This window comes from Acaromyces ingoldii, assembly GCF_003144295.1.
Source record: "Acaromyces ingoldii strain MCA 4198 unplaced genomic scaffold FA10scaffold_2, whole genome shotgun sequence".
NCBI classification, from domain to species: domain Eukaryota; kingdom Fungi; phylum Basidiomycota; class Exobasidiomycetes; order Exobasidiales; family Cryptobasidiaceae; genus Acaromyces; species Acaromyces ingoldii.
In genome coordinates this window covers 168,967-190,691 of record NW_020290248.1, presented here as the reverse complement: position 1 = coordinate 190,691, position 21,725 = coordinate 168,967, and the positions used below count along the sequence as shown (strand labels likewise).

The window sequence follows — 21,725 nt, the reverse complement described above, 5'->3', positions numbered from 1 at the left end:
ATAATCGATTGAAGATGAAGAGAGAGAGAGGGAAGCTACTTCTTTGCCATATAGTACATCAACAGATCCTCCTGCGCACGCTCCAGGGGCTGCAGGATGCCAAAGAGCAGGGCGGGGTCGCCCACCTTGCGGTTGGCCGCAACCATGACCTTGACGGCCTCTTGGCGGAGTGTGACCTGGGCATCGTTGAGGCCGCTCTTGACGAGATCGCGCGCGCGTGGGAGCTCCTCCTCAATGAGCTCCGTCGGCAGCCGGAGGAGCACGCGGGACAGTGCGCGGAGGCCGAGAGTGTGGATTGCGACGCGCGACTCTTGCGCACCCATCAGCCGGCCGGCTTCCTCGGGGCTCGAAGCAGGCAGGCGCGCGGCCGCAGACAGAGCTGCGCGCAGGCACGCAACGAGTGTGCCGATGCCCAGGATGGCGTCCGTCTTGTCGGCCCAGCTGTCGAGAATGGCCTCGCAGGCACCTTGCGGACATCGCTTTGTGTCTCTCCGCAGCCGGAACAGCAGCGAGACGAGGTCGGCCTCTGCGCCCGTTGCTCCAAAGAGCGGGAACTGATTCTCGACAAGCCGATGCAGCAGCACGAGGCCAGCCGTGTAGACGTCCCTGCTGGACCGTCCGCCTCCGCCCGTAAGTGGGGGGGTCGGCGTCTCGAGGAATGCCGACAGGGCTGAAAAGAGGCGCTCAAAGAGCCTCGACTCCTGCCAGGCATCAATGGCCGCTTCCCGGTCCTCGTCCATGCCCAGCATGGCATCATCGTCCTCATCGTCGTCCTCTCCCTGATGACCGTGGAAGCCTGGCCCTCTCTCGTTTTCCGCCCTCATTCGACTGAGGCCCAGCGCCGACGATGACGGGCCATTACTGCCTCCTAACGGCCCAGGCTGGAGAACAGCGCCGTGGCCATTGGTTTCCCCCGCCTCTTTGCCCGAAGCCGGAAGCGCAAACTCCTTTGACAGGGCAGCGAGCTTTTTGAATGTCGTCAGGCCTGCCTCTCCTGTGGCGAGCTGACGGATCCATTCGTTGGAGTCTGGCTGCGACTTTACAGGCGAGGTCAGGCCTGCACCATCCTCGCCCTCATCTCTGAGTCTTGCAGCCCGATTGAGGAACCATCGGACGCCTCCGGTCTGCGCCTCCGGCCGTATGGCTCGCGCTCCATACGGCGTCGAGACTGCTGCTGCTGCTGGCTGGGTCAGACTCGAAGTGGATGAAGAAGAAGGTATGGACGACATCGCGGCCTCGTGACCCCGTCCATCTGCCAAGTCGATCGATTGAGATTGGCTGTGCCTTATTCGCTCGCTGGGCGAGGATGCAGCTGGAGAAGGATAGAGCATCGAGACAGGTCTGGGCAACCCCGACCGCCGCTTGGCCGAAGTAGCCATTGGAGTAGTATGACTGCTGCTAGCAGCTATCGGCGTCGATGTTGTCGAAGTGGAAGGAGCAAGTGCGGGTACCAATGGAGTCGAGGGTGAGGGTGATTGTGGCTCTTCAATCGGCATGCGACGAGGAACGGTTCTCCTCATCGCCGCCGTGTCGAGCTTCATCTCGGCGAATTCATCCTCCATCAAGTCGCCACCCTGGAGCGACGATGAGGACAGCAGGTCCATGGAGACGTCAGACGTATCCCCAAGCTGAATCGTCTCATCGGCACCTCGGTTCGCTCCTGGTGGTGAGCTTGAGCTCACGCTTGAGGCGGGTGGAGCAACCGCATGCGAGGGCACGCCAGCACGATTCGACGAGCTGGTCGCCGTCGAGGTGGGGAGTGGTCTGGACCCCGCCGAGTCTTCACTGACCCGCTGGCCGAAGGAGGCAAAGCGACTCGAGGACGCTGCGCTGCTCGCAATGCGGGACGCAGGACGGCCAGAGGAGTGCGAGGTACTCGAAGACGAGGTTCGCGATCGTGGCGACGAGGGAAGGGCACCGCCCCTGCCTGGCGTTGCCTGGCCGCTGCCCCCGCTGCTGTTACTTCCTGCCCTCACTCTCGGCGTCGAAACAGTCGAGCTTGAGCCGGCTTGATGGCCCAACGACTGCTTTGGGCTCGTGGGCAACGGGATGCTCGATGGGGTGGGTGACATGCCGTTGGAAAGGGTGCGGAGGTGGGATGCGCTCGCCGTCGGAGTTCTTGTCGCCGCTTCGGTCTCGGGAAGCCTTCGTCGAGACTCTTCCTTCTGCCGACGAGCCTCCTCCTCCTGCCGACGAGCCTCTTCTTCCTCCTGCCGACGAGCCTCTTCCTCCTCCTGTAGACGAGCCTCCTCAGCCTCCGCCTCCGCTACTGCTTCCTCTTCCTGACGCCGAGCCTCTTCGGCCTCGGCCTCTTCGCGCTCCCGACGCTCCTTGGCCAGCTGCAAGCTGGCCGCCTTTTTAGCTTCGAGAATCGCCTGAGAGGCTCCCGACTTTCGAGGAGCAGTCACCCGTGCCTCTGCTGCCGTCGTCCTGATCTTGATAGGGGACGGCTCTGCCGAGGCCACAGATGATGGACCAGGGCCCGGCGCAGCGGCAGCGGCAGCAGCCATGACCTGCTTTCTCGTCGCCACATCGAGCGAGTCGAGCACTTTAGTGCCCAAGGGAGGCCAGATGTCGGCCACCTTGAAGTAGGCCTCCCTGGCCTTTGCGCGCACATCCTTATTCTGGTCCGCCAGCGACTTTTTCAGCATCTTGTCCAGCATCTCAACTCCGCCGTGCGCCTCGAGGGCGTGCCGCCGATGGTTCCCGTGCACATCGAGGATCGTCGAGAGATGCTCGCACATCGTCTGTCGGCTAGCTACCGTCTTCTCGTTCATGCCCTGCCAGAGAAGGTCAAAGAACTTGTGACGAAACATGACCGACGACAGGATGGCCGAGGCGCTCTGCTGGGCTGCCGTGGCGACGATGCGCTTGGTGAAGCCAGCCATGCGAAGGAGCGCAGGGAGAAAGGTATCGTGGAGTGTGTCGAGATCGTCGCCCAATGCGAGAGCTAGCTCCTGGATGAGCGACGTCGTATGAATCGCTAACGTAGTTCGCAGGCTGGCGAGCTGAGCGACGAAAAAAGGATGTCATTGTCAGTCAGACTTTCCTAAGTCAAGACACAAACCAAACCCACCGTCTTGAGGATGCCCTCCTGTACGCTCTTTACGCCCGCCACGAGGCCGGGGCTGAAGCTGTCCTGGGTTGACGTCTTGAGCATGCCCCTGATCTTGACGACGCTCTGCTCGCGGGCGAGCCAGTTGTGCTCCGTCTCCTTTCCCTCAAAGTGCGGCAGCATGGCGGAAAAGGTGCGGTCCAAGTCCCACTGCGATGCAATGTACACTGCTGGCACGTCGTCGCCTGCAGCTGCACCAGGAGCATGAGTGGGTGCCGGTGCCATCCGCGCGCCGGCGCGCGATGCAGGTCTGGCGCCGGCCCGAGGTGGGGCATGGTCCGACGCTGGTGATTTTGACCGCGTTTCACCTGATACCACTGTGGAGTTTGGCGCCTCGAGCAGCTCGCCACCGGCTGTGCCTGCAGCCAGGACGTGCTGGAGGATGGCGTCGGCGGTCTGCTTCCTCACGGCCTTCTTCTCCATTTCCTTCTTCAGGTCCGACTTGGCTGCGGGCGATGCCGTCGAAAAGAGGGAGATGAGCGTCATTCGGGCGGCATCTCGCACGCCTGGATCGGCATGGGACACGAGGTCGACAAGCGAGGACAAAAAGGGCCGGAGGGGTAGCTTCTTGTGGGCCTCGCGCAGGGGCACGAGGGCGAGGATGGCCTGAATGTCCCACCCAGTCTCGTCAGCAGAATGATCAGAAGCGCCCTAGAAATTGGCAAAAGTACCCACCTGCTCCTTGACCTTGGCCGACTTGGCTCCCAGTCCGTGGTCGCGAATCATGCGCTCAAAGTACGCCTGGGGCGACGAGTCTCCGTCGAGCCTGGAAGACCCCGCTCTACTCGCTCCCGCCGCCGCAGTCGCCGCTGCCCCTGTGCCCGTATTGAATGCGGCGGACCCCATCTCCGCAATGGCCGCTTTTGCTCCTTCCTTGATCTTGTCCTTGTGGTCACCCAGCCTCTCAAGGACGAGGGGCAGCGTTGCATGCATTAGCGCCCTGATGTTGTGCGCCAGCTGATGAGGAGGCGACGACGTGACGAGCAGCTGTGCGTAGCTCGGCAGATACAGGAGTCCAGCGGCCGACACAGACTGATTGGCGTTCTTGAGCATGACCTTGATGGCCGAAGCAACTGCGTCTGCCTCGACGTGTTCCAGCGTCTGTCCCGCGCCATTGCGGGAAAATTGCTCCTCGAGGTGGGCCTGGAGCGAGGCAAATGCCGCGACGCGCTTCTCGGCAGAGGCCGCTGCCTCGACGTTTGCTACCAGCTCGAGCGTCTGCTCCTGTATCGATTCATCCTCGCGCATCGTACCGCCTTCGCGTGCACGCTCGCGTACTTTTTCCTTTGTCGTCGTCGCCGCCGTCGTCGTTGTCGTCAGATCTCGAAGCAGTGTTGCTCCCGGCGCGCGCGTCAGATGTTCTCGAACGCAGGCTAGCCTGTTCGCTCACGTGGAAAAATCGCTCCAGTGCGCCCGTCGTCTCCACCTTTCCTGGAAAGTCCAACTTTTTCCAACTTGTTTGTTTTTTCTTCGCTCCTCACGCGACATCGTCAGTCACGGCGACGACGAAAGCAACGCCACTTATGTCAATGTCGGCGCCGCTACCTCCCTTTGCGCTCGGGAGCGAGGAGGCCAAGATGCTCCAGGGCGCCATCCAGCGTGGACTGGCCAGCAAGGGATGGAGCGACGAGGATGACGAGGTCATGGCCGAGTACATCCTCGTCATGCTCGCCAACAAGAAGACGGCCACCCAGATCGGCGGCGAGCTGCAGGAGCTGGTTGGCGAGGCCTCTGACGCCGAAGTGCAGGCCTTTATTGGGGGCATGTGGGAGGAGGCACAGGCCATCCTGTCTGGCCAGGATCGTGCTAATGGCAGGGCGGAGGAGGCTGAGCCTCGGAGGCGTTCGCCCTCGCCTGCGCCAGCCGCACCGGGGCCATCTCGACGGAGGTCAGCATCGCCAGAGAACATTCGATTACAAAGTGCAGATCGGGAAGGGCAAGAGAGATGGGACTCCCGAGGAAGAGGAGCGCCAATCGCAAGCAACGCTGACTGGGGCAGGGGCAGCAGGGCTGGCGGGGGAAGGGCAGCGGACGGTGGCGACAGATGGGGTCCACCGCCAAGAAGAAGAGAGCTCTTTGGCGAGGAACGACCAGAAGACAGCAATGCGAGGTGGAATGGTCAACCAGCAGGGCCGGCGGGTCCCGATCGAAGTGCGGAGAGGCGAACGGAGAGGCGCGAGCTCTTCGATGGAGCACCTGCATCCAACAATGCACCCGACCGGCCTCGGGCGATGAGGATTCTGGGCACATCAAAGGACGCGAGCGGCAGTATCTTTCAGCGATCAATCAGCCAGGTTCACAACCAGCAGTCACGGCAGCCGACTACCGCGTCGCCACCGAGCATCTTTGCCCGCGCCGGCGTACCAGACCCGTATGCGGCGGCCTTTGTGCCCATGAATGCCGTTGCTTCGCCAAGCTACAACCAGCCCAGCCTCCTTTCTCGCATCGACCCGATGATACCCGACAACGAACCAGTCGTCGCTGCACCTGCAATCGACACTGCCTCGTTTCCTGACAAGCCAACAGATGCCACGCTCTGTCGCTGGGGCACTCGGTGTACCGATCCGTCCTGCGGCTTCTCCCACCCTTCCACGGCAGCTGCAAGTGCAAATCGCAAGGAAGGAGGCAATCCTAACGGTGACCCACTGGTGCTCCGAAAGGAGGCATGTCGCTTCGGGTCTGGCTGCACAAAGGTCGACTGCGAATTTAGTCACGTCAGCCCCGCCGTCGCTTTTGTCAAGGCTAAGCTCGACCGCCAGGTGCTTCCGTCCTCGATCAAGAATGAAGATCTGGACAGGTCAGCATGTCGCTACCAGCAGGACTGCACCAATCCGAGCTGCGCCTATGTCCACTTCGATCCGACAACTGGCGCAGTTGGCCCCAGCCCCGCCCTTACCAAGCTGACTACCTCGAGCAACGGCAATGGCGAGCACAAGGACTCTTCTAATCAACACATTCCTGCCTCCAATGGCGCCGATGTCGCCATCGGAGAAGCAGGAGCAGGAGCAGAAGCGAGCAACGGAGGTGGGGGCGAGCATCCAGGTTTGCAGCGAGCATTGGGCGACAAGGCAAACTGCCGATTCGGCGTCAATTGTACGCGCAAGGACTGCACCTTTGCCCATCCGTTTGGGCGCAACCTCGAAGGCAACGCAGTCAAGTCGTCGTTTTCTTCGAGTCAGGTGCCATGCCGCTATGGCAAGGCGTGCACCAGAGGTGGGTTTACTCCTTACAAGATCCTCCCTCTGCCCCTCGATTGCTGACATTGCTTGCCTCAATCGGTATAGCTGATTGCTTCTTTTCGCACCCCGAGGGCCGCGGTAGTGCGCACATTTCGGACAGACTGCAAGGATTCTCGTCCACGGCGGGCGAGGACGCAGAGATGGAGACAATCATCCCTGGACAAGCACAGACCATGTAACATAAAGCTCTTCTTTCTGACGAGAGAAAAACATCGAAGCTTGGACGAGCATCTATCTCCAGGACAATCCACATTTCCTTTATTGAGGGCACAAAATGTAGAGATAGACAAATGGGTAGAAGAGGTGACGAGATCTCGCTCCCGTCGCTGCAGGGCACTTTTTGAAGAAATACGGAGAATCGGGCGACTTTCCCTCTCGGACTCTTCTCTTGTAGCCGTTTTTCCGAGTCGTGAGCTAAATACAAAGCTGACCCCTCTATATTATGGAGGTCACGCCATGTGGCTTCAACATCGGTGCTTGCTCACGTCCGCCCAGAGCCGTGCGCCGCGCTCTCGTCGACTGTTGCTTTCCTATCAACTCAGCTAGATCGAGTCCACGAGCTGCAAGATGGCGGGGGCGACAGAGACGCAGCCATTCCGCAACATCTTCGTCTTCTCAAAAGGAGAGGAAATCGGCGGTGAGTATCTGCTGCTAGCACAGAAGCGAAGTGGATGAGGGCTGAGGGAGATGCTTCTCCGTCACAGGCCTCTGGCAACACGGAGACATGTCCAAGAGAGGCTTTCGGGAAATGCTCGAGTACTGCTGGCACTTTGAAATGGAGGGAAAGCCGGTCGCGTGGAGCCTCGTGGAGCGACGTGAGCCTGGCAGCGTCCAGGAGCGAAGCGTGGTTGGCCCGGCCGGGAACGAAGCGGCCGACGAAGCAATGCCCACTGGCACCTTTGACGTGCTCACCGACGGTACCTGGCAGCCAGTCGACCACTTGACGACGCCTCATCGTTATTATCCTCGCACGCTTAGCTTGAACTCGTCATCATCAAGCTTGAGGAGTTCCACGTTCACCGACCGCATTCGTGAGAGGGACCGGAGGTGTCTGATCACCGGAGACCGGCCTTTCCGCGGGCAATGGAAAGGATTGCAAGCCGCACACATCTTTCCGAGGGCGCACCTCGATCGCGTGAGCAAATGACAGGCCTTCTCAATGCTTTCTGCTAATGCAAAGTGCTTCCCTCCAGTGGCGCACGTGTGGCTTTGGCCGCCTTGTTGAGGACACGGGTCGCCACGTCGCCGATGCCAAGATCGATTCGATCCAAAACGGCTTCCTCCTTCGCTCCGACGTGCACGACCATTTTGCTGCTCATTTTTTTGCCATCGACGTAGACCGCGGATACACCATCTACGACTTCAGCCCCTTTGGCCGCATGCACGGCGAGCGCCTCGATCTGGACCACGTCGAGCTGGGATCGAGCGAGAGGCCTCTCGACGCCCTTCTCCGCGATCACTTCTGGCAGGCCGTCTTGGCCAACGTCAAGGGTGCCTCTGAAGTCTATCACGACGAGCCAGAAGACGACTGGACGAATACAGACACGCTGCACCTCGAGAATGACGCACTGCACAAGACCGACAAGGGCCGCCTCAGGCTCGAGCTGGAGCTTGGCAGTCGTCTCAATCACCTTGTTTCCTAGTTCAAACAGCACAGCATTCCATTTGTACGCATATTTTTTTTTATTCATAGAGACATCCCACGGCCTAATGATATCCTTAGAGACGCCTCTGCTGGATCACTGACAAGTGATCCAAGAAGTACTGAGAATCGGGCTGACTTACCCTTTCGGACTCTTGTCTTATAGCAATCAGATGGCCGGAGGCCGCCACCAACCGGTGGAGCGAGATTGGGCCAGGATGGTGTCATCGGGCTGCGATCACGTCAATCGCGCTAGAACCTTGCTCTAGTGTTCTCGGAATTTGGACGACAGAGGAAATAGAAGCAGGCTAGTTTGACAGGCGGGGCTACTGCCAATGCTACCCTAGCCACTACTTACCCTAACTAGCAGTGCTTCTGCCAAAGCGAACAGCAAAGATAATTTAAGCTTGGTGCCAAGCCCACGCTTAGGCCCACGTTGAGCTAGCCTAGCCTCTTTGCGGGCACGGGCATGGCCAGTCATGCACTCAGGCAGCTTCTGACAGGGCTCGATTAGTCTCCCCTGAGCTCGTCATCGAAAGGAGCGAGCATAAATGGCTCACCGTCTAATGAAAAGGGCCCACGAGCGAGAGCAGCAGAGCAAAGAACGTTTACGGGCCTGGCGTGCGGGTGCGGTAGTGAATCAGATGGGAGCTGTCCACCGTTGCCTGCGGGAGCACGCCATCCGCGCTGCTTCTGTCGCTCGTTGAGACGCTTGCCTTCTATGTTCGCGGGAATTCGCCATGGTCAGAAAGAGGGGTGGGAGAAGCGCTATATAGCGATAGACGAAACATGACGGCGATCTCCCATATCCCTCCCCCCTCCCTCCTTCTTGTAGTCCCCCTTTTGTTTTCCCTCTTCCCGATCCCAGCATGAGGATCTCCGTTCTGTCGCTATGTGTCTTTTCGCTCCTGGCCGCGCCCTCGTTTGGTCGCATCGTGCCCTTGTCGTCTGCGCCCTACGCCCGCCGCAGCCAGGTCGTCGAGCGCGAGGTCGAGGTGGAGCTGCCCGGCGACGTTGGACGCAGCCCTCTGCACAACCGCGTCACGCGCCACATCCGGCCCTTTGCCGACGAAGTACCCCAGCTGCAGCGCAGGGACGACGTCGACAACGGCGCCATCAACCGGACGGACAACCCGCAGCCGATCCGCGGTCCCAAGGGCGCCACGTTCCTCCACGAGTCCAACAAGGCCATCGACCGGCAGAATGCAGACTACCTGTCGGTGCCGCCGACGGACAACGGCGTAATCCCGAACCTGAAGTGGTCTTTTTCGCTGAGCAAGACACGCCTGCTCAAGGGAGGCTGGGTGCGCGAGCAGGTCGTCACGGACCTGCCGACGAGCACCCTCGTCGCAGCCGCCGAGCAGCGCCTGGCTCCCTACGCCTACCGTGAGCTGCACTGGCACCGCGTGGCCGAGTGGGCCTTTGTGCTCAAGGGCACCGTCAGGATCACGGGCAACGACGAGGACGACCGCAACTACGTGGCCGACGTGCAAGAGGGCGACCTCTGGTCCTTTCCCCAGGGCGTGCCCCACTCGCTCCAAGCCGGCCCAGAGGGTGCCGAGTACCTCCTCGTCTTTGACGACGGCAACTTTGATGCATGTGAGTGGTGCTTCTCAGAGCCAGCTGGCCCCAAGCAAGTCTGACCTTCCAAATTTCCTCCACCGTCCCTTTCACCAGCCGGCACCACGTTCATGGTCGACGACTGGATCGCCCACACGCCCCGCGACGTGCTCGCGGCCAACTTTGGCTTCCAGGATGCCTCGGCCTTCAACAATGTCCCTGCCTCGGACCCCTACATTGTCCCCGCCACGAGCTGGCCGTCGCTCGACGAGGCCAAGCAAGCCGTCTCGTCGAACCCGGGCGGCGAGGTCGACACGCCGTACCACTACGCGCTGAGCAAGAAGGACCCCACGCCGGCTCCCGGCGGCGGTGGCTGGACCAAGATCACCGACTACCGCGACTTCCCCGCCAGCAAGACGCTCGCCTCGGCCCTCGTCCACGTCGAGCCTGGCGCGCTCCGCGAGCTCCACTGGCACAAGGTTTGTTGCTATTTTATCAAATCTCAAAAGAACAAATGCTCATGCAATTACTTATACAACAGGAGGCCGAGTGGGGCTACATCGTCAAGGGAAAGGGCCGCGCCACGGCCTTTGCTGGCGGTGCCACCGCGCGCACCTTCGATCTCCAGGCCGGCGACACCTGGGTCTTCCCCACCAAGTGAGTCTTGCCTTTCGAGTCTTGCCTTTTCATTCAGACTGACTGGATGTGCCCGTCAGCTACGGCCACTACATCCAAAATGTCGGCGACGAGCCCCTGGAGTTCCTCGAGATCTTCCGTGGCGCTGGCTTCGGCAGCCAGGTGCGCTTCAACGACTTCAGCCTCACCCAGTGGCTGGCCCTCAACCCGCCCGAGGTGGCGGCGAGGAACCTCAACGTGTCCATCGACACGATCAAGCAGCTCAAGAAGCAGAAGCAGACGATCGTCGCTGGCGTGAACAAGTCCAAGTAAAGGTGGCCCTCCGCTCGACGGTGTGCCTACGATATCCCCTCTTTCTCTTCTTCTTCTACTTTCTTGTTTCTTCCCGCGTCTCGTGTGCTCCTGCAGTGGTTTCTTCATCTGCACGTCTCCCTTCCGAGGGTTTGAAATGTCACACGCCCTCGTTGAAGGCATCCTGGTGCCGTCTGATGCGCCTGCTGAGATCGTCCATGGCGTCCTTGAGCCGGACGACGAGCACCTCGTCCTCAATGTCGTTCTCGCTGCGGCCGGCGAGCTTGAGCGCTTCCATGACGCCGTTGCGCAGATGGATGGTCGCAGCGACATAGAGCTTGAGCACATCGAGCTGAAACTTGGTCAGACGGAGTGATGAGGAATGCGGCGTGGCCTGCTGGGGCAATGAAGGTGGTGATGCGCTCCCGTAAAAGTGCTCGGGACTATGCTGGTGCCTGGCCACCGCCTGGGCGTAGTCCTCGTCCATCTCCTTCATGTAGCGCCGCAGCACGTCGGGCCAGGTGCTCAGGATAGGCGACTGGAAGGTGATGTTGCTGCCCCCCAGCTGCCCGTCGTCGCTGGCCGGCTGCTCGCCTCGCAATCGTGCGCAGATCCGCGGCCGGAGTGCGTCCGAGTGGGCAAAGCCCAGGCGGCGGATGAGCATGCCGTGGAGATGGCAGATGCTGGTGCAGAAGCGGAGGACCATAAAGGTAAAGAACGTCTGGGCCTCCCAGTCGAGGGCCTCGAGGAGCATGCTGAAGATGAACTCATCATCGTCGACACACTTCAGCACCTTGGCCAGCGCCTCCGTCGGCTGGCTGTAGTCAAGTTCGTAGGGCAAGAATCGCGATTGCAGGTTCGTCGCCATGACATTGAGCCCAAGGATGCGGGCGCGCACAGAGTCGGCAAAGTCGTTTTCGCCCTTTTCCGTCCTGCGCATCGAAAAGTCAAGCCATCCGATCAGCGGTAGCAAAAGGGGAAAGAGACAACACGAATACGCACACAGAGGAATGCTCCTCGGGCCAGGGCCCAAACACGTAGGCGCTGTCCATGTCGGTGGGCCGGTAGATGGAGTTGGCAATCTCGACGTTGAAGTAGGCCATGCCGATCCTCGAGCCCCACCAGACGGGCAGCAGACGGAGCCTAGCCACCTCCTCAACCTGCGTCGAGCTCCTGGCAACGGTGCCGTCGCACATGGGCCGCTGCATCGGGCTGTCCTGGAACCGGTTGCCCGTCGTCGTTGCCGCCTCGTGATCCAGGGTGGCCTGGGCGTGAGGCGACCGGAGGACGAGCGACGAGGCAAGGCCGAGGTAGTACATGCAGCCGGGCGACACCTCGGTCTCGAGGAGCATGAGCAGTAGCGCCGCCTGAGCTGACTGGACGATGGAGATAGCCCCACCAGCCTCGGCTGCGCCCTGCATGCACACAATCGACTGCTCGAGGTAGGCCTGAGCGGCCACTTTGATGCGCTCCGACACGTCGTACGGGCTCTGAGCGGCAGGCAGCATCTCGTCGGCGATCAAGGTATGGCCCGGGCCGATACCGTAGGGCCGCCTGCCCTGCTGCCACGCAGTCCGCTCCCGCAGGGCCACGGCCGTCAGTGCAAAGGCCAGGGCAGGGTTGACACGCGAGCGGTTGCGCTCGAGCTGGATGTCGCGCTTCAAGCCAGGCAGGTAGATCATCTCGAACCAGTGGTTGCTCGACGCCCATGACATTGACTGGTCGACGAGGTAGGCCACTGTGCGATGGCTTGCGCTCCGGCTGGGCCCAAAAAAGTCAAGTAGATGGTCGAACCAGGTGTCGCGGCTGTACTGTGCCGTCGGCCTCTTGAGTAAATGTGAGCTAGTACTGGTGCTGCTGCTGCTGCTGTCCGATGCCGATCTCTGGCTCGGCGATCCATTGCTTGCAGAGCCTCCCAGAGGGTGACGTTGCTCTCCTGCATGGGCGGCCACGAGGCCCGACGCAGCCTGCTGCGACTGAGCATCTGGCGCGTCGTCTTCGCCCGCTACTCCCTCCTCATCCTCACCCTCGTCTTCCTCCTCGGCAGCTTCCTCTGCCTCGAGGCGGTAGATGCACTGGATCTCGCGCCGCTCGCAGTGTCGGCATGGCCGTGCGCGGTCGCACTTTAGCTTGAGCCTCCGGCAGTTGGCGCACACCTGCGGGCGGGGCCCTCGCCGTCTCCGCTTCTTCTTCCTCTTTTCCAGCTGCGGCTCTCGTGGCGCGCCGCCGCCACCGCTGCTGATGCTGATGCTGCTACTGCTGCTCGGCTGCATCATGGGCATGCCCACCAGCGCGTCTCGGCTTCCATCTACTCGCTCGATGCGTGTGACTGAGAGACTCAAAAGATTGCCCACTCTGTCCTGCCGCGGAGGTAGATTAAAATTCCCTAGTGTCTTTTTTCCCACATGCAAGGATGACCGACAGCCAGCCAGCCTCCTGCTGAAAACCAAGGTTTACGGTGACATTTGGGCTGCTTGGCACAGGATTGCATTTTTTTAACCTAGGCAAAGACCATCAGCAACAAAGGAGATATATTAGGCGACAGCTTGCACTGATGTGATCACGAGGGATATGGCAGGAGGAAGGAAGGTGATTCTTTTAGCAGGGGGGAGCAGGGGAAGGTCGAGAATCGCTCAGAAGCTGATGATGCGAGGGCCGAAGGGCGACTTCTTGCCGTTGAGGCTGCGCAGCTTGTTGGCCTGCGCCGTGCCCATGATCTGCTCGGCCTCGACACTGTGCGGGCTGGGCATCGATGCAGTCGAGCCGGGCTGGCCGCACTTGACCTGCGGCGTGGTGCCGTTGAAGATCTGGCCGAGGAACTGGATCGTGCCGGGGATGGCGGCAGCCTCGGCACTGATGTGCTCGGCGATGGGCAGAACGTTGTACTGGATGTTGGCACCCTTGGCGCACTGCTGGTCAACAAACACCTGGTGGTCCGAGGGAGGGATAATCTCGTCGCCAGAGCCGTGGAACTGCATCTGTGGGTACGTTGGCACGGCGATGGCCTTGGTGCTGACGTTGCTCAGCAGCGACTCGGCGGCGAGGACCTCCTTGGCGGGCGACTGGTCCAGAGGGTTCTGGATCGTCACCTCCTTGTAAAAGTCGACGAAGGGAAGCGCGGTGACGATCTGAATCAGGCACGTGTTGTCCTTGTGGAGCATGGCGAGGTCCGACTTGCCCTTGTCCGTCGCAATCTTCTGCAGGTAGTCGTTGATCTCCGGGTAGGCGTTGGAGGCGCCGACGAGGCCATCGGCGGCGAAGCCAGAGAACAGGCCGCCGTTGAGGTAGTTGAACGTGTTGCGGAGGTCGACGGGCGTGCCACCGTGGACGGCGCCGATGATGTTGACGTCGGGTGCGTAGCTGTCACGCAGGTTCTGGGCCCAGGCGGTGGCGTGGGCACCACCACTGTAGCCCGAGAGGGCGACGGGGACGTCGTTGGAGAGCTTGATGAAGGTGCGGGCCGCACGGATGCCGTCGAGCACGGCTTGGCCCTCCTGCTTGCCGACGATGAAGGCCGCCTGCGATCCCTCGTGGTCGGGGGCGACGACGTAGAGACCGGCACCGAGGGCCCAGTCGAGGTAGAAGGGCGTGTCGAAGGCGACGGGCACCGTGTTGGCCGAGCCAGTGTTGTTAATGAAGGCCCAGCTGGGTGCACAGTCAAGCGTGGCAGAGTCCTCAAAGACCTGGTACGAGAGGAGGCCCGGCTTGGCAGCAGGCACCTTGGGCGTGAAGATGGTCGCCACGGTAGCATCGGCCTGGTCCTTGTTGGTGTTGGAGCGGTAGAGAACCTGGTAGGCCTTGTCGAGGTTCTTCGAGTTGAGGCTCACGGGCACCTCCCTGCTGCTGAGCACCGAGCCCGCCGGGTGAGCGGCGACGTCGGCGGGGATACGGTAGAAGGCGTCCTTGTTAGGGTCGGGGTAGTTGGGGTTCGGGGGAGGGCCCAAGAGACGCTTGCGGGCCATGCCGTTAGTCGAGGCGGCGACCGCGGCCTGCACCACAAAGGGCACGGCGAGGAGCTGCACAAGGAAGCGCATTGTTGGGAGGGAGAAAAAAAGAATGTGGAAGGACTGTGAAGATCGAAGGGGGATTTGGGGAGCAACGAAACGATTGTGAGAGGGGGGCGAGACGTCGGCAGCGGTGTTTTATAGGCGTTGCTTGCACCACTAGGCTGTCAGGAAACCCCTCACGGTGAGAGAGTGAGGTGAGACCAAGCCTTGGGCCATGCACGGCATCTGTTTCAACAGCCCGCTACTCGCATTGTGCTGAGAGCGGGGAAGTCCATTATGGCACGGTCGATCAATCGGTAGATCTCTGGGCTGCAAGAGCTGCAGCGCCAGCGGAAGAAAAGGAAACTCTGGGGCACACATTGGCGCTATGGAACACTTTACGGCGGCAAGAGAAGGTTCGAATTCTATGCCACCCTTAGCAAATAGATGCTCGGAGGGTGGTTTCATCGCGACTGGCGGCGCTAATGAGCTAAACGATCAATATAGCGGGTCTGTCCACCCGTGCTCTGGAAGAAGTGCTACTTTCATTGGACGTAATTAATCAGTCATGACTCAATCTGTTCTGTGCTAGCGTGGGATTTCCCTCCACTAAGACGACCAATTGAAACAAGCAGAGGCTGTCGACTGCCCCTCTTTGCGGGGATCCCTTGGCGCCTCTGCACAGGCTCAACGCATCCTGGACAGGCATGGTGTCACTTTTGTTTAGGATCCTGGACTCCTCAATGACCCGCAAAGTGACTGTGAAAGCGTTAACAGGGGTGCTCGCCATGGATCTTGCAGCACTTGCTGCTCTGAGATCCGCTGCCCCAGAGCCAATGAGGGCGGATTAGAGTGGAACAGGTCGTGCCGAGACCTGATTGAACCCTCGAGCCGTCGCTCGCTATCTGTTTCGACCTCGAAACGATCTGACCCGGACAAGGCGCGGCACCCACGAAGGCATCACGAGGTGCAACATGTGCGTTAGACCGGCAAGCCTGGGCATTCTTGTCTCTGAGCCAAGCCTAGATGGGCGCGACGTGCACTGGGCCGCCAGCCACGTCTTGGGTGAGTCGACAGTACAGGCTCCTTCAATCCTAGGTCAATCTGAGGAAATGAGAGACATACGACGCAGTCAGTGGATGCCTCGCGTTGCCAGATACCTCTACAGAAGGACGCTGCCATTCGCTTTGCTGCAATTTGGCAAGTTCTTCCAGGTCAACGTGGCCTGCCTACAGGGCTATGTTGGAGCATGATCGAGTGCTCAATTCCGCAATGTGTATTTTGCCAGATTGAAGCTCACCGCATCCCGTCCGATCTGCGAAGTTAAGCACGGTATCGCCTAGTCAGTACTGCGGTGGGGGACCACGCGGGAATCCTGGGTGCTGCAGTTCCTCTTCTCTCTTTTCTTTTCATCCTTTTTTATTTTTTGTTTCGGCAACTCCTTTGTTACTCCGCACGCCTTTTTTCCCCTATTTCTCCGCGGCGATGCTGCCTGCACTACACGCTCTCTGTGGCTGATTGGATGGCTGAGTACCAAAAGGGCCTGCCGGGGGACGGTGGGCGGCTCGGAGACATAAAAGAAGCCGCAAGCGGTGCTTTCGCCAATAGGGCTTTGGGCTACCGCGCTCTCCCTTTCCTTACTCTGCACAGCCCAGAAGAAGCATCTGAGTCTTTTCTTTTTGTTACCCCACACGCTGTGTTCACTAGTAGTAGTATCTTGTTCTCTAGGCTGCCTTTTTTGGGTTGTTCTCGTACGTTTTGTTCAACAAAGCCAGAATTTATCTTCTCCTGGCAAAAGAATAGAAAAAGTCGACGATAGAAGAGCTTGACGGATAAACATCGCCGGTGGGGCGCCAGTAGTGCGGGGTTTGATAAAATCGAGGTTCTTACGTCGTAGGCAGCGGGCCTGTTCGCTGCCCCCAGAGTGTGGCTGCAGGACGCAGGCACCCCAGTGCGGGGACCGCGGGGAGGCGGGGGTGCGGCCGGGCGGGGAAGTAAAGATTACTTGAGCACTTGACGCTTGAAGAACAAAAGCTCGACCTTAAAATCAAGGGGAGAGAGCGCACAATCCCCCCTCAGGCACCATAATCCCCCTTCCTAGCATCTCCTTTTCTCTTGAACCTCCAACGATGCCTACCTACCTGACCGCGGACGAGCTCAAAAGCCACGATGGTGGCCGTGTCGACGACGCAGACGATGTGAAGGAGCCTCAGAACCACCATCAATTCCAGCGCCGCCACCGTACCCCCGGCGAGCTTGGTGAGAGCATTGCCTGGACTCAAGCTGTCGTCTGTCATTGTCTAATGCCGTGCTGTCGTCACCTACAGAGCTTGGTGCGACCGAGATTGCCGAGGGTCGCAACGATGTCCAGCGCCAGGTCGTCCCCTCTTCCGGTCTGGCCGACAGCAAGCTCCGTCATATGTGGGAGCAGAATCGCCCCGACTGGATCGGTGCTCTCTTTGCCGAGGCTGTGGGAGGTGAGCAAGCCATGGCCGAGCAGATGGCAGACACACAAAATTGAGAATTACGCCGTTGCAGTCTGGTTCTACTGCATTGCCGGCGAGACGGCCACGGCTACCCTACTTCTTACGACGGTTGCTGGCAATCCTCAGGGAAATCTGACCATGATTGGATTTGCCTACGCCCTCGGCATCACGTTTGCCATTGTCGTTGCCGCCAGCACTTCTGGCGGCCACTTCCACCCTGCTGTGAGTAGTTGTGTTTTGCAAGCGCTTGATGCAACATGGCTGACAGATCGATTCGCAACGCAGATCACAATTGCCCAGGTCATCTTCAAGGGTTTCCCGGTCCGAAAGGCACCCTTCTACATACTCGCGCAGCTCATCGGTGGCTTTATCGCTGCCCTGATGGTGTACGCCATGTACAAAGCCGAGATGGACGCCTTCAGTGCCGCACTCATCGCTGGAGGCAAGCGTGCCCAGATCTTCACTCCAGAAGGCCCCGCCGGCATCATCGCCATCTTCCCGAACCCGGGCCGACCACTGAGCCAGGTTTTCGCAACTGAGTTCTTCGCCGACATGGTGAGTCACGCTAGCCTTGGTGGCATCTGTGCGATAGGAATGCAGTGCACTGACCTCGCGCCATCCACCGCTGCGCTAGTTTATCGCCATGGTCATTTGGTCTCAGCTCGATTCGCAGAACATCTTTGTCAACCCCGTCTCGGCGCCGTACACCATCGGCCTGGCCTTTGCCGTCGCCGTCTGGGGCTTCTCCACGGGCACCATCGTGACCAACACGGCCAGGGACTTGGGTGCCCGCTTCGCCTGTGGCGTCATCTGGAAGACGTCCGAGTGCTTCCCGCCAAAATACAGCGCCCTGGCCGCTCTGACCAACATCCCCGCCACTTTGTTCGGAATCTCTCTCTACACATTCCTGCTGAGTGACACAAGGAGGCCGCCCGCAGCCGTCGGCCTGCAGCACTTCCACGAGGAGGAACAGAGGCGGTTCGAGCGCAACACGAGCAAGCACGACGAGTTGCTCGATGCACGCATCGAGCGCGCCATCAGCAGGGGCGCCGACCCAAACAAGCTCATGGCCAAGCGCTCCAGGGCCATGTCCGCGTCATCGCCCGTGAGCCCGGCCAAGCCGGTGTCGAACAGCAAGTAATCAATGTAGAATCAATTGCATTGAGGAAGAGGGTAGATAAAACGAGCAAGTGTTCCTATCAAAGCGTGTGGCGAGCAAAGCAAGGAGAATGAGAAAGACAGACAAAGGGTACTACAAGTTGTACAAAAGCAGGAAGAGAGGGCCTAAGAGGCCGATGAATGAGACAAACAGAGAGGTGTATAAAGGAGGCGTGGGGAAAAATAGTCCGTTTCGTAGATGATGTCGATGTTTCTAGTACTGTTGCTTGGAGTTCAGGCTCGAGTTTGTGCTGTCGTATCGAGGGTGCTGGCCGGCAAAGGGCTGCTGCTGGAATGCGTCGCTGCCGTGGCTGTCCGAGCTCGACAGGGCGTAGCCGGTCCCCACTTCGTACGAGTGTCGCTGCGAAGCGGGGAAGCTGCCGCTCTTGGGCGTGCCGTACGAAGGTTCGTCGTAGTAGTAGCCCTGCGGATCAATTTGCTGGCCAGGCACACCCATGCCCCGGAACGGCCCCCGGGGCGAGCCTTGGACGTTGTGCTCTGCGGCCGGCATTGCGGGGGGAACGGGCAGTGGCGGCATCGGCGGGTAGGCGCCGTCAGCAGCCACCGACTGCCGGACAGAAGTCCTCGGCTGTGACCGACTTCGGGGCGGGGGCGGCTGTGAATTTCGGGCCTGCTGCCTTGTGCTCTGGCCGCGTGCCGCACCTGCACCCACTGGTGCTGCGCTGGCACGTTTGCCGCTGTCGCGGAAGATGGCTGCGTTATCGTACACGGGTCGGCCATTGCGATCCATGGGTCTCATCCAAATGTCACCGCCAGCCCCGGCTGGGTCGTGCGTGTCGACGCTTTCGTAGCGCGCCTTGCTGTCACCTGGGGCACCTCCTCTGCCGTAGCCATTGCCATTGGCCTTGGCGACGTAGGCAGCACCCATTCTTCTCCTACGCCTGCGTACGCAGCACCAGATGCAGAAGGCCAGTACGATAAGCACGGCCGCCCCGCCGCCCGCGGCAATGCCGATGATGGCGCCCAGGGGCAGGGCGAGATTGGAGGCGAAGCCAGACGTGGACTTGAATGTGGGTGCGGTACCCTTGCTGCCCGTCGTCGACGAGGCTCCGCCCTCGGCTGTCGTGGAGGCCAGAGTATTGCAAGCCTTGGAGTCCACCTTGTTGTTTGTCGTGCCCAGCTTGGAACCAATGTTGACGACGACGGCCTGGCTGTCGCGCACAGGAATTGAGACGGACCCGTCGCTGCCAACAGTGGCCGTGTGGTCTGCCGAGTCCGTCGTGGCCGGCTTGCCATCCGACGTCTCGTAGCTGACGCCGTTCCAGGTAGTGCCCTGGGTGCTGTCGGCATAGTCTGCGTTGAGCGTGGAGATGTACACCGTCTTGCCCGCCGCGCCGGGCAGGCTCAGCTGGAAGTTTTGCGTGCTGGCACCGCCGTCGCTCTGGCGCACCACCTTTGTGTTGAACAGCGCCACGCCCGACAAGCTGTCGCCATCGTAGATCGAGTAGGCGCGCATGTAGTTGCTGTAGCCGCTAGGCGGGTTGTTGACCGTCAGCGGGGCGACAGACGTCGCGCACTTTGCGCCAATGACCTGGTTGATGGCCGCGTAGGCCGCGTAGCTGGATCGCACAAAGGGAGCACGCTTCGAGCCATCGCTGTTGGTGCTTTCGTTTGGCTCCCAGGGTGCAGAATAGGAATTGTCCGTCATGTGCATCTGCACGGATGCCACGTTGACCGTCGCAGCATACAGGACTGGAGGATGGGCGTTTTCGTCTCAGCACGCTGGAAACACATAGGACCGCAGACATGCGCAGAGATGTTACTCACAAAAGTTAAAAGTCCAGAGCGTGTTGCCAAACGTGTCGCTGATGCCCTCGATGCCTTCGGGACCGACACTCCCCATCTCGCGCAGGTAGTAGGGCTTGCCCGTGACCTTCGCCTGCTGCGCCTGCTTGGCCCATTCGTCGAATTGGCTCTCAGTCGTGCCGAGGTTCTGGAGCAATTCGAGGGTGAGCTGATAGTTGCTCACGTTGACGTAGTAGTAGTAGTCGTGCTGGCTCCATCCAGCGAGCCAGACTCCTGAGCCCGAGGCGACGGCAGTGTTGACCATGTTGGAGATGCGGTAGTCGTTGTGGACCGCCGTCGTCGCCGTGCAGGGTGCCTCCCAGAAGGCGGTGCCGATATTGTGTTGTTTGAGCGTCGCATTGTACACTGCCTGCACCCGCTCATACCACTCGTTTCCATAATCTGTCGTGCTCCAATCGCTCGAGCGAAAGCCGAGCTGCTTGTAAAGGTCGGGCTCGTTGCCCATCTCAAGGCCGACGACGTTGACGTTGGACATGTTCATGGCCGCTGCGGCCTGGTTGACGACCTCCTGGAGATAGTCGCTACCGGTGTAGGCCATGTTGATACCGACAGTCACAGGCGTGCTCTTGGGCAGTGTGTCGAGAGCGGTAAAGTAGTTGGGCCCAAAGATGAAGTGATCTGTTTGATAGCCATAGCCCTGGCCTGTGGGGTTAGGATTGTTCTCCAAATTGAAGCCGCTGTAGTCTTGGTCGAACTTCATCTGGTCCGCCGAATTGCCTCCTACGCGAATATGGGGCGGGATACCCGTCATCTGGCCGAGATTCGTCAGGAGCTGATTGGTAAATGCATTGCCGCTCGAGCTGGTTCCCGTGAATGAAAACAGATTCGACGGCTCTATGCCCATGCCTGCATAAGAAGGGCTGAGGATCCCCGATACGCCGGAGGCCCCATCCTTGCTCATCGACGGCGCCACGCTCTGCGCCCATGAGGACGAGGCCAAGGCCGTCACAACGGCGAAGGCGGCAGCGGTGAGCATCTGTAAAGCTGAACCCTGTGTCGCAGAGGTCCTACTCGATGATGCCTTTGGTCGCTAGCGGATGGTGCAGGGGATATCGCTGGTGATGGATGCCAAATATCGCTTTGTGGCAGAAAGTCCACTGGTAATGGGAGCGGATGGGTGCTTGCTCGTTCTCGCGGGACGAAGATAGGAGCAGTTTTTATCGACAAAGCAACAACGAACGGACGGTCGCGCCGACAGGGCTTCGGAGATGGGACGACCGGGGACAGAACGTCTATGCGACAAATTTGAGAATTCGTTCGGCGGGATCGCCTTGCTCTTTCTTCAAGCTCTAGGCGTTCGGCGTCGACTGGTCGTTCGTTCGTGCGACACAGCCGGACTTTGTCGTTGTCGAGGCGTGAGGGACGGGCTTTGTGGATCACAAGAGAGGCGACCTGCGTCTCTTCTGTTCTGATCCTTTTTTTTCGAAGCAGAGACCGACCTATAGGGGGTTGTCTAGGAGGTGGAGAGCTGAGAACAAATGCGGTAGTAGAAGAGGGGTCACACATACAAAGAGCAGACACATCGGTTTGACAAGTCCTTTTTTTTCTTAGGCGGGAAGGCGCCGTCCGAAAATAAAATACAAGAGCAAGGCCGAGCATTTTAAGATTGGATGTTGTCGATGCATGCAAGCTAAATTCAACTGTCTGGGACAGATATAACAATGTCGTCGACGGTTTCCCGGAGTGTGAGCACTGTAATCACCCGAACTTCTTTCTTCATTACTATTACTACTACTCCGTCCAGGGCATCTACCCACATCACCCCACGATCAGGCTCCATGCGCT

General features: G+C 59.9%; 9 protein-coding genes across 9 annotated transcripts; 4 read left to right on the top strand and 5 right to left on the bottom strand.

Annotated features, from left to right (window-relative positions):
* Positions 1–35: 35 nt before the first annotated feature.
* Positions 36–4,438, bottom strand: FA10DRAFT_278040 (hypothetical protein; the record flags this gene model as incomplete). Its single annotated transcript, XM_025523425.1, has 3 exons — positions 3,791–4,438; positions 3,077–3,721; positions 36–3,008 (listed from the first exon to the last, which is right to left on the bottom strand). Exons 1-3 carry the CDS (start codon positions 4,361–4,363, stop codon positions 36–38), a joined length of 4,191 nt encoding a protein of 1,396 aa, XP_025378350.1. The 5' UTR covers positions 4,364–4,438.
* Positions 4,439–4,578: 140 nt separating this feature from the next.
* Positions 4,579–6,687, top strand: FA10DRAFT_265031 (hypothetical protein). Its single transcript, XM_025520891.1, has 2 exons — positions 4,579–6,328; positions 6,400–6,687. The coding sequence occupies exons 1-2, from the start codon at positions 4,645–4,647 to the stop codon at positions 6,531–6,533; spliced, it is 1,818 nt and encodes a 605-aa protein (XP_025378349.1). The 5' UTR covers positions 4,579–4,644; the 3' UTR covers positions 6,534–6,687.
* A 135-nt stretch (positions 6,688–6,822) lies between these two features.
* FA10DRAFT_265029 (hypothetical protein) lies at positions 6,823–8,084 on the top strand. Its single transcript, XM_025520890.1, has 3 exons — positions 6,823–6,991; positions 7,059–7,489; positions 7,548–8,084. Exons 1-3 carry the CDS (start codon positions 6,922–6,924, stop codon positions 7,995–7,997), a joined length of 951 nt encoding a protein of 316 aa, XP_025378348.1. The 5' UTR covers positions 6,823–6,921; the 3' UTR covers positions 7,998–8,084.
* A 781-nt stretch (positions 8,085–8,865) lies between these two features.
* FA10DRAFT_228403 (Bicupin oxalate decarboxylase/oxidase) lies at positions 8,866–10,504 on the top strand (the record flags this gene model as incomplete). Its single annotated transcript, XM_025518748.1, has 4 exons — positions 8,866–9,595; positions 9,674–10,035; positions 10,098–10,213; positions 10,273–10,504. The coding sequence occupies 4 exons, from the start codon at positions 8,866–8,868 to the stop codon at positions 10,502–10,504; spliced, it is 1,440 nt and encodes a 479-aa protein (XP_025378347.1).
* A 139-nt stretch (positions 10,505–10,643) lies between these two features.
* Positions 10,644–12,765, bottom strand: FA10DRAFT_284094 (hypothetical protein; the record flags this gene model as incomplete). The annotated part of the gene is made up of 2 exons (XM_025523890.1): positions 10,644–11,415; positions 11,486–12,765. The coding sequence occupies 2 exons, from the start codon at positions 12,763–12,765 to the stop codon at positions 10,644–10,646; spliced, it is 2,052 nt and encodes a 683-aa protein (XP_025378346.1).
* Positions 12,766–12,912: 147 nt separating this feature from the next.
* FA10DRAFT_265027 (lipase A) lies at positions 12,913–14,872 on the bottom strand. The gene has a single exon (XM_025520889.1). It carries the CDS (start codon positions 14,515–14,517, stop codon positions 13,117–13,119), a length of 1,401 nt encoding a protein of 466 aa, XP_025378345.1. The 5' UTR covers positions 14,518–14,872; the 3' UTR covers positions 12,913–13,116.
* A 1,448-nt stretch (positions 14,873–16,320) lies between these two features.
* Positions 16,321–18,212, top strand: FA10DRAFT_60685 (aquaporin-like protein). Its single transcript, XM_025525602.1, has 5 exons — positions 16,321–16,728; positions 16,797–16,946; positions 17,008–17,177; positions 17,241–17,510; positions 17,590–18,212. Exons 1-5 carry the CDS (start codon positions 16,599–16,601, stop codon positions 18,094–18,096), a joined length of 1,227 nt encoding a protein of 408 aa, XP_025378344.1. The 5' UTR covers positions 16,321–16,598; the 3' UTR covers positions 18,097–18,212.
* Positions 18,213–19,002: 790 nt separating this feature from the next.
* On the bottom strand, positions 19,003–20,841 carry FA10DRAFT_227670 (hypothetical protein; the record flags this gene model as incomplete). Its single annotated transcript, XM_025518719.1, has 2 exons — positions 19,003–19,826; positions 19,902–20,841. Coding segments are annotated over 2 exons (1,764 nt in total), but the record flags the coding sequence as incomplete, so codon positions are not given.
* On the bottom strand, positions 20,420–21,609 carry FA10DRAFT_60687 (hypothetical protein). The gene has a single exon (XM_025525603.1). It carries the CDS (start codon positions 21,537–21,539, stop codon positions 20,886–20,888), a length of 654 nt encoding a protein of 217 aa, XP_025378342.1. The 5' UTR covers positions 21,540–21,609; the 3' UTR covers positions 20,420–20,885.
* Between the last annotated feature and the right edge of the window lie 116 nt (positions 21,610–21,725).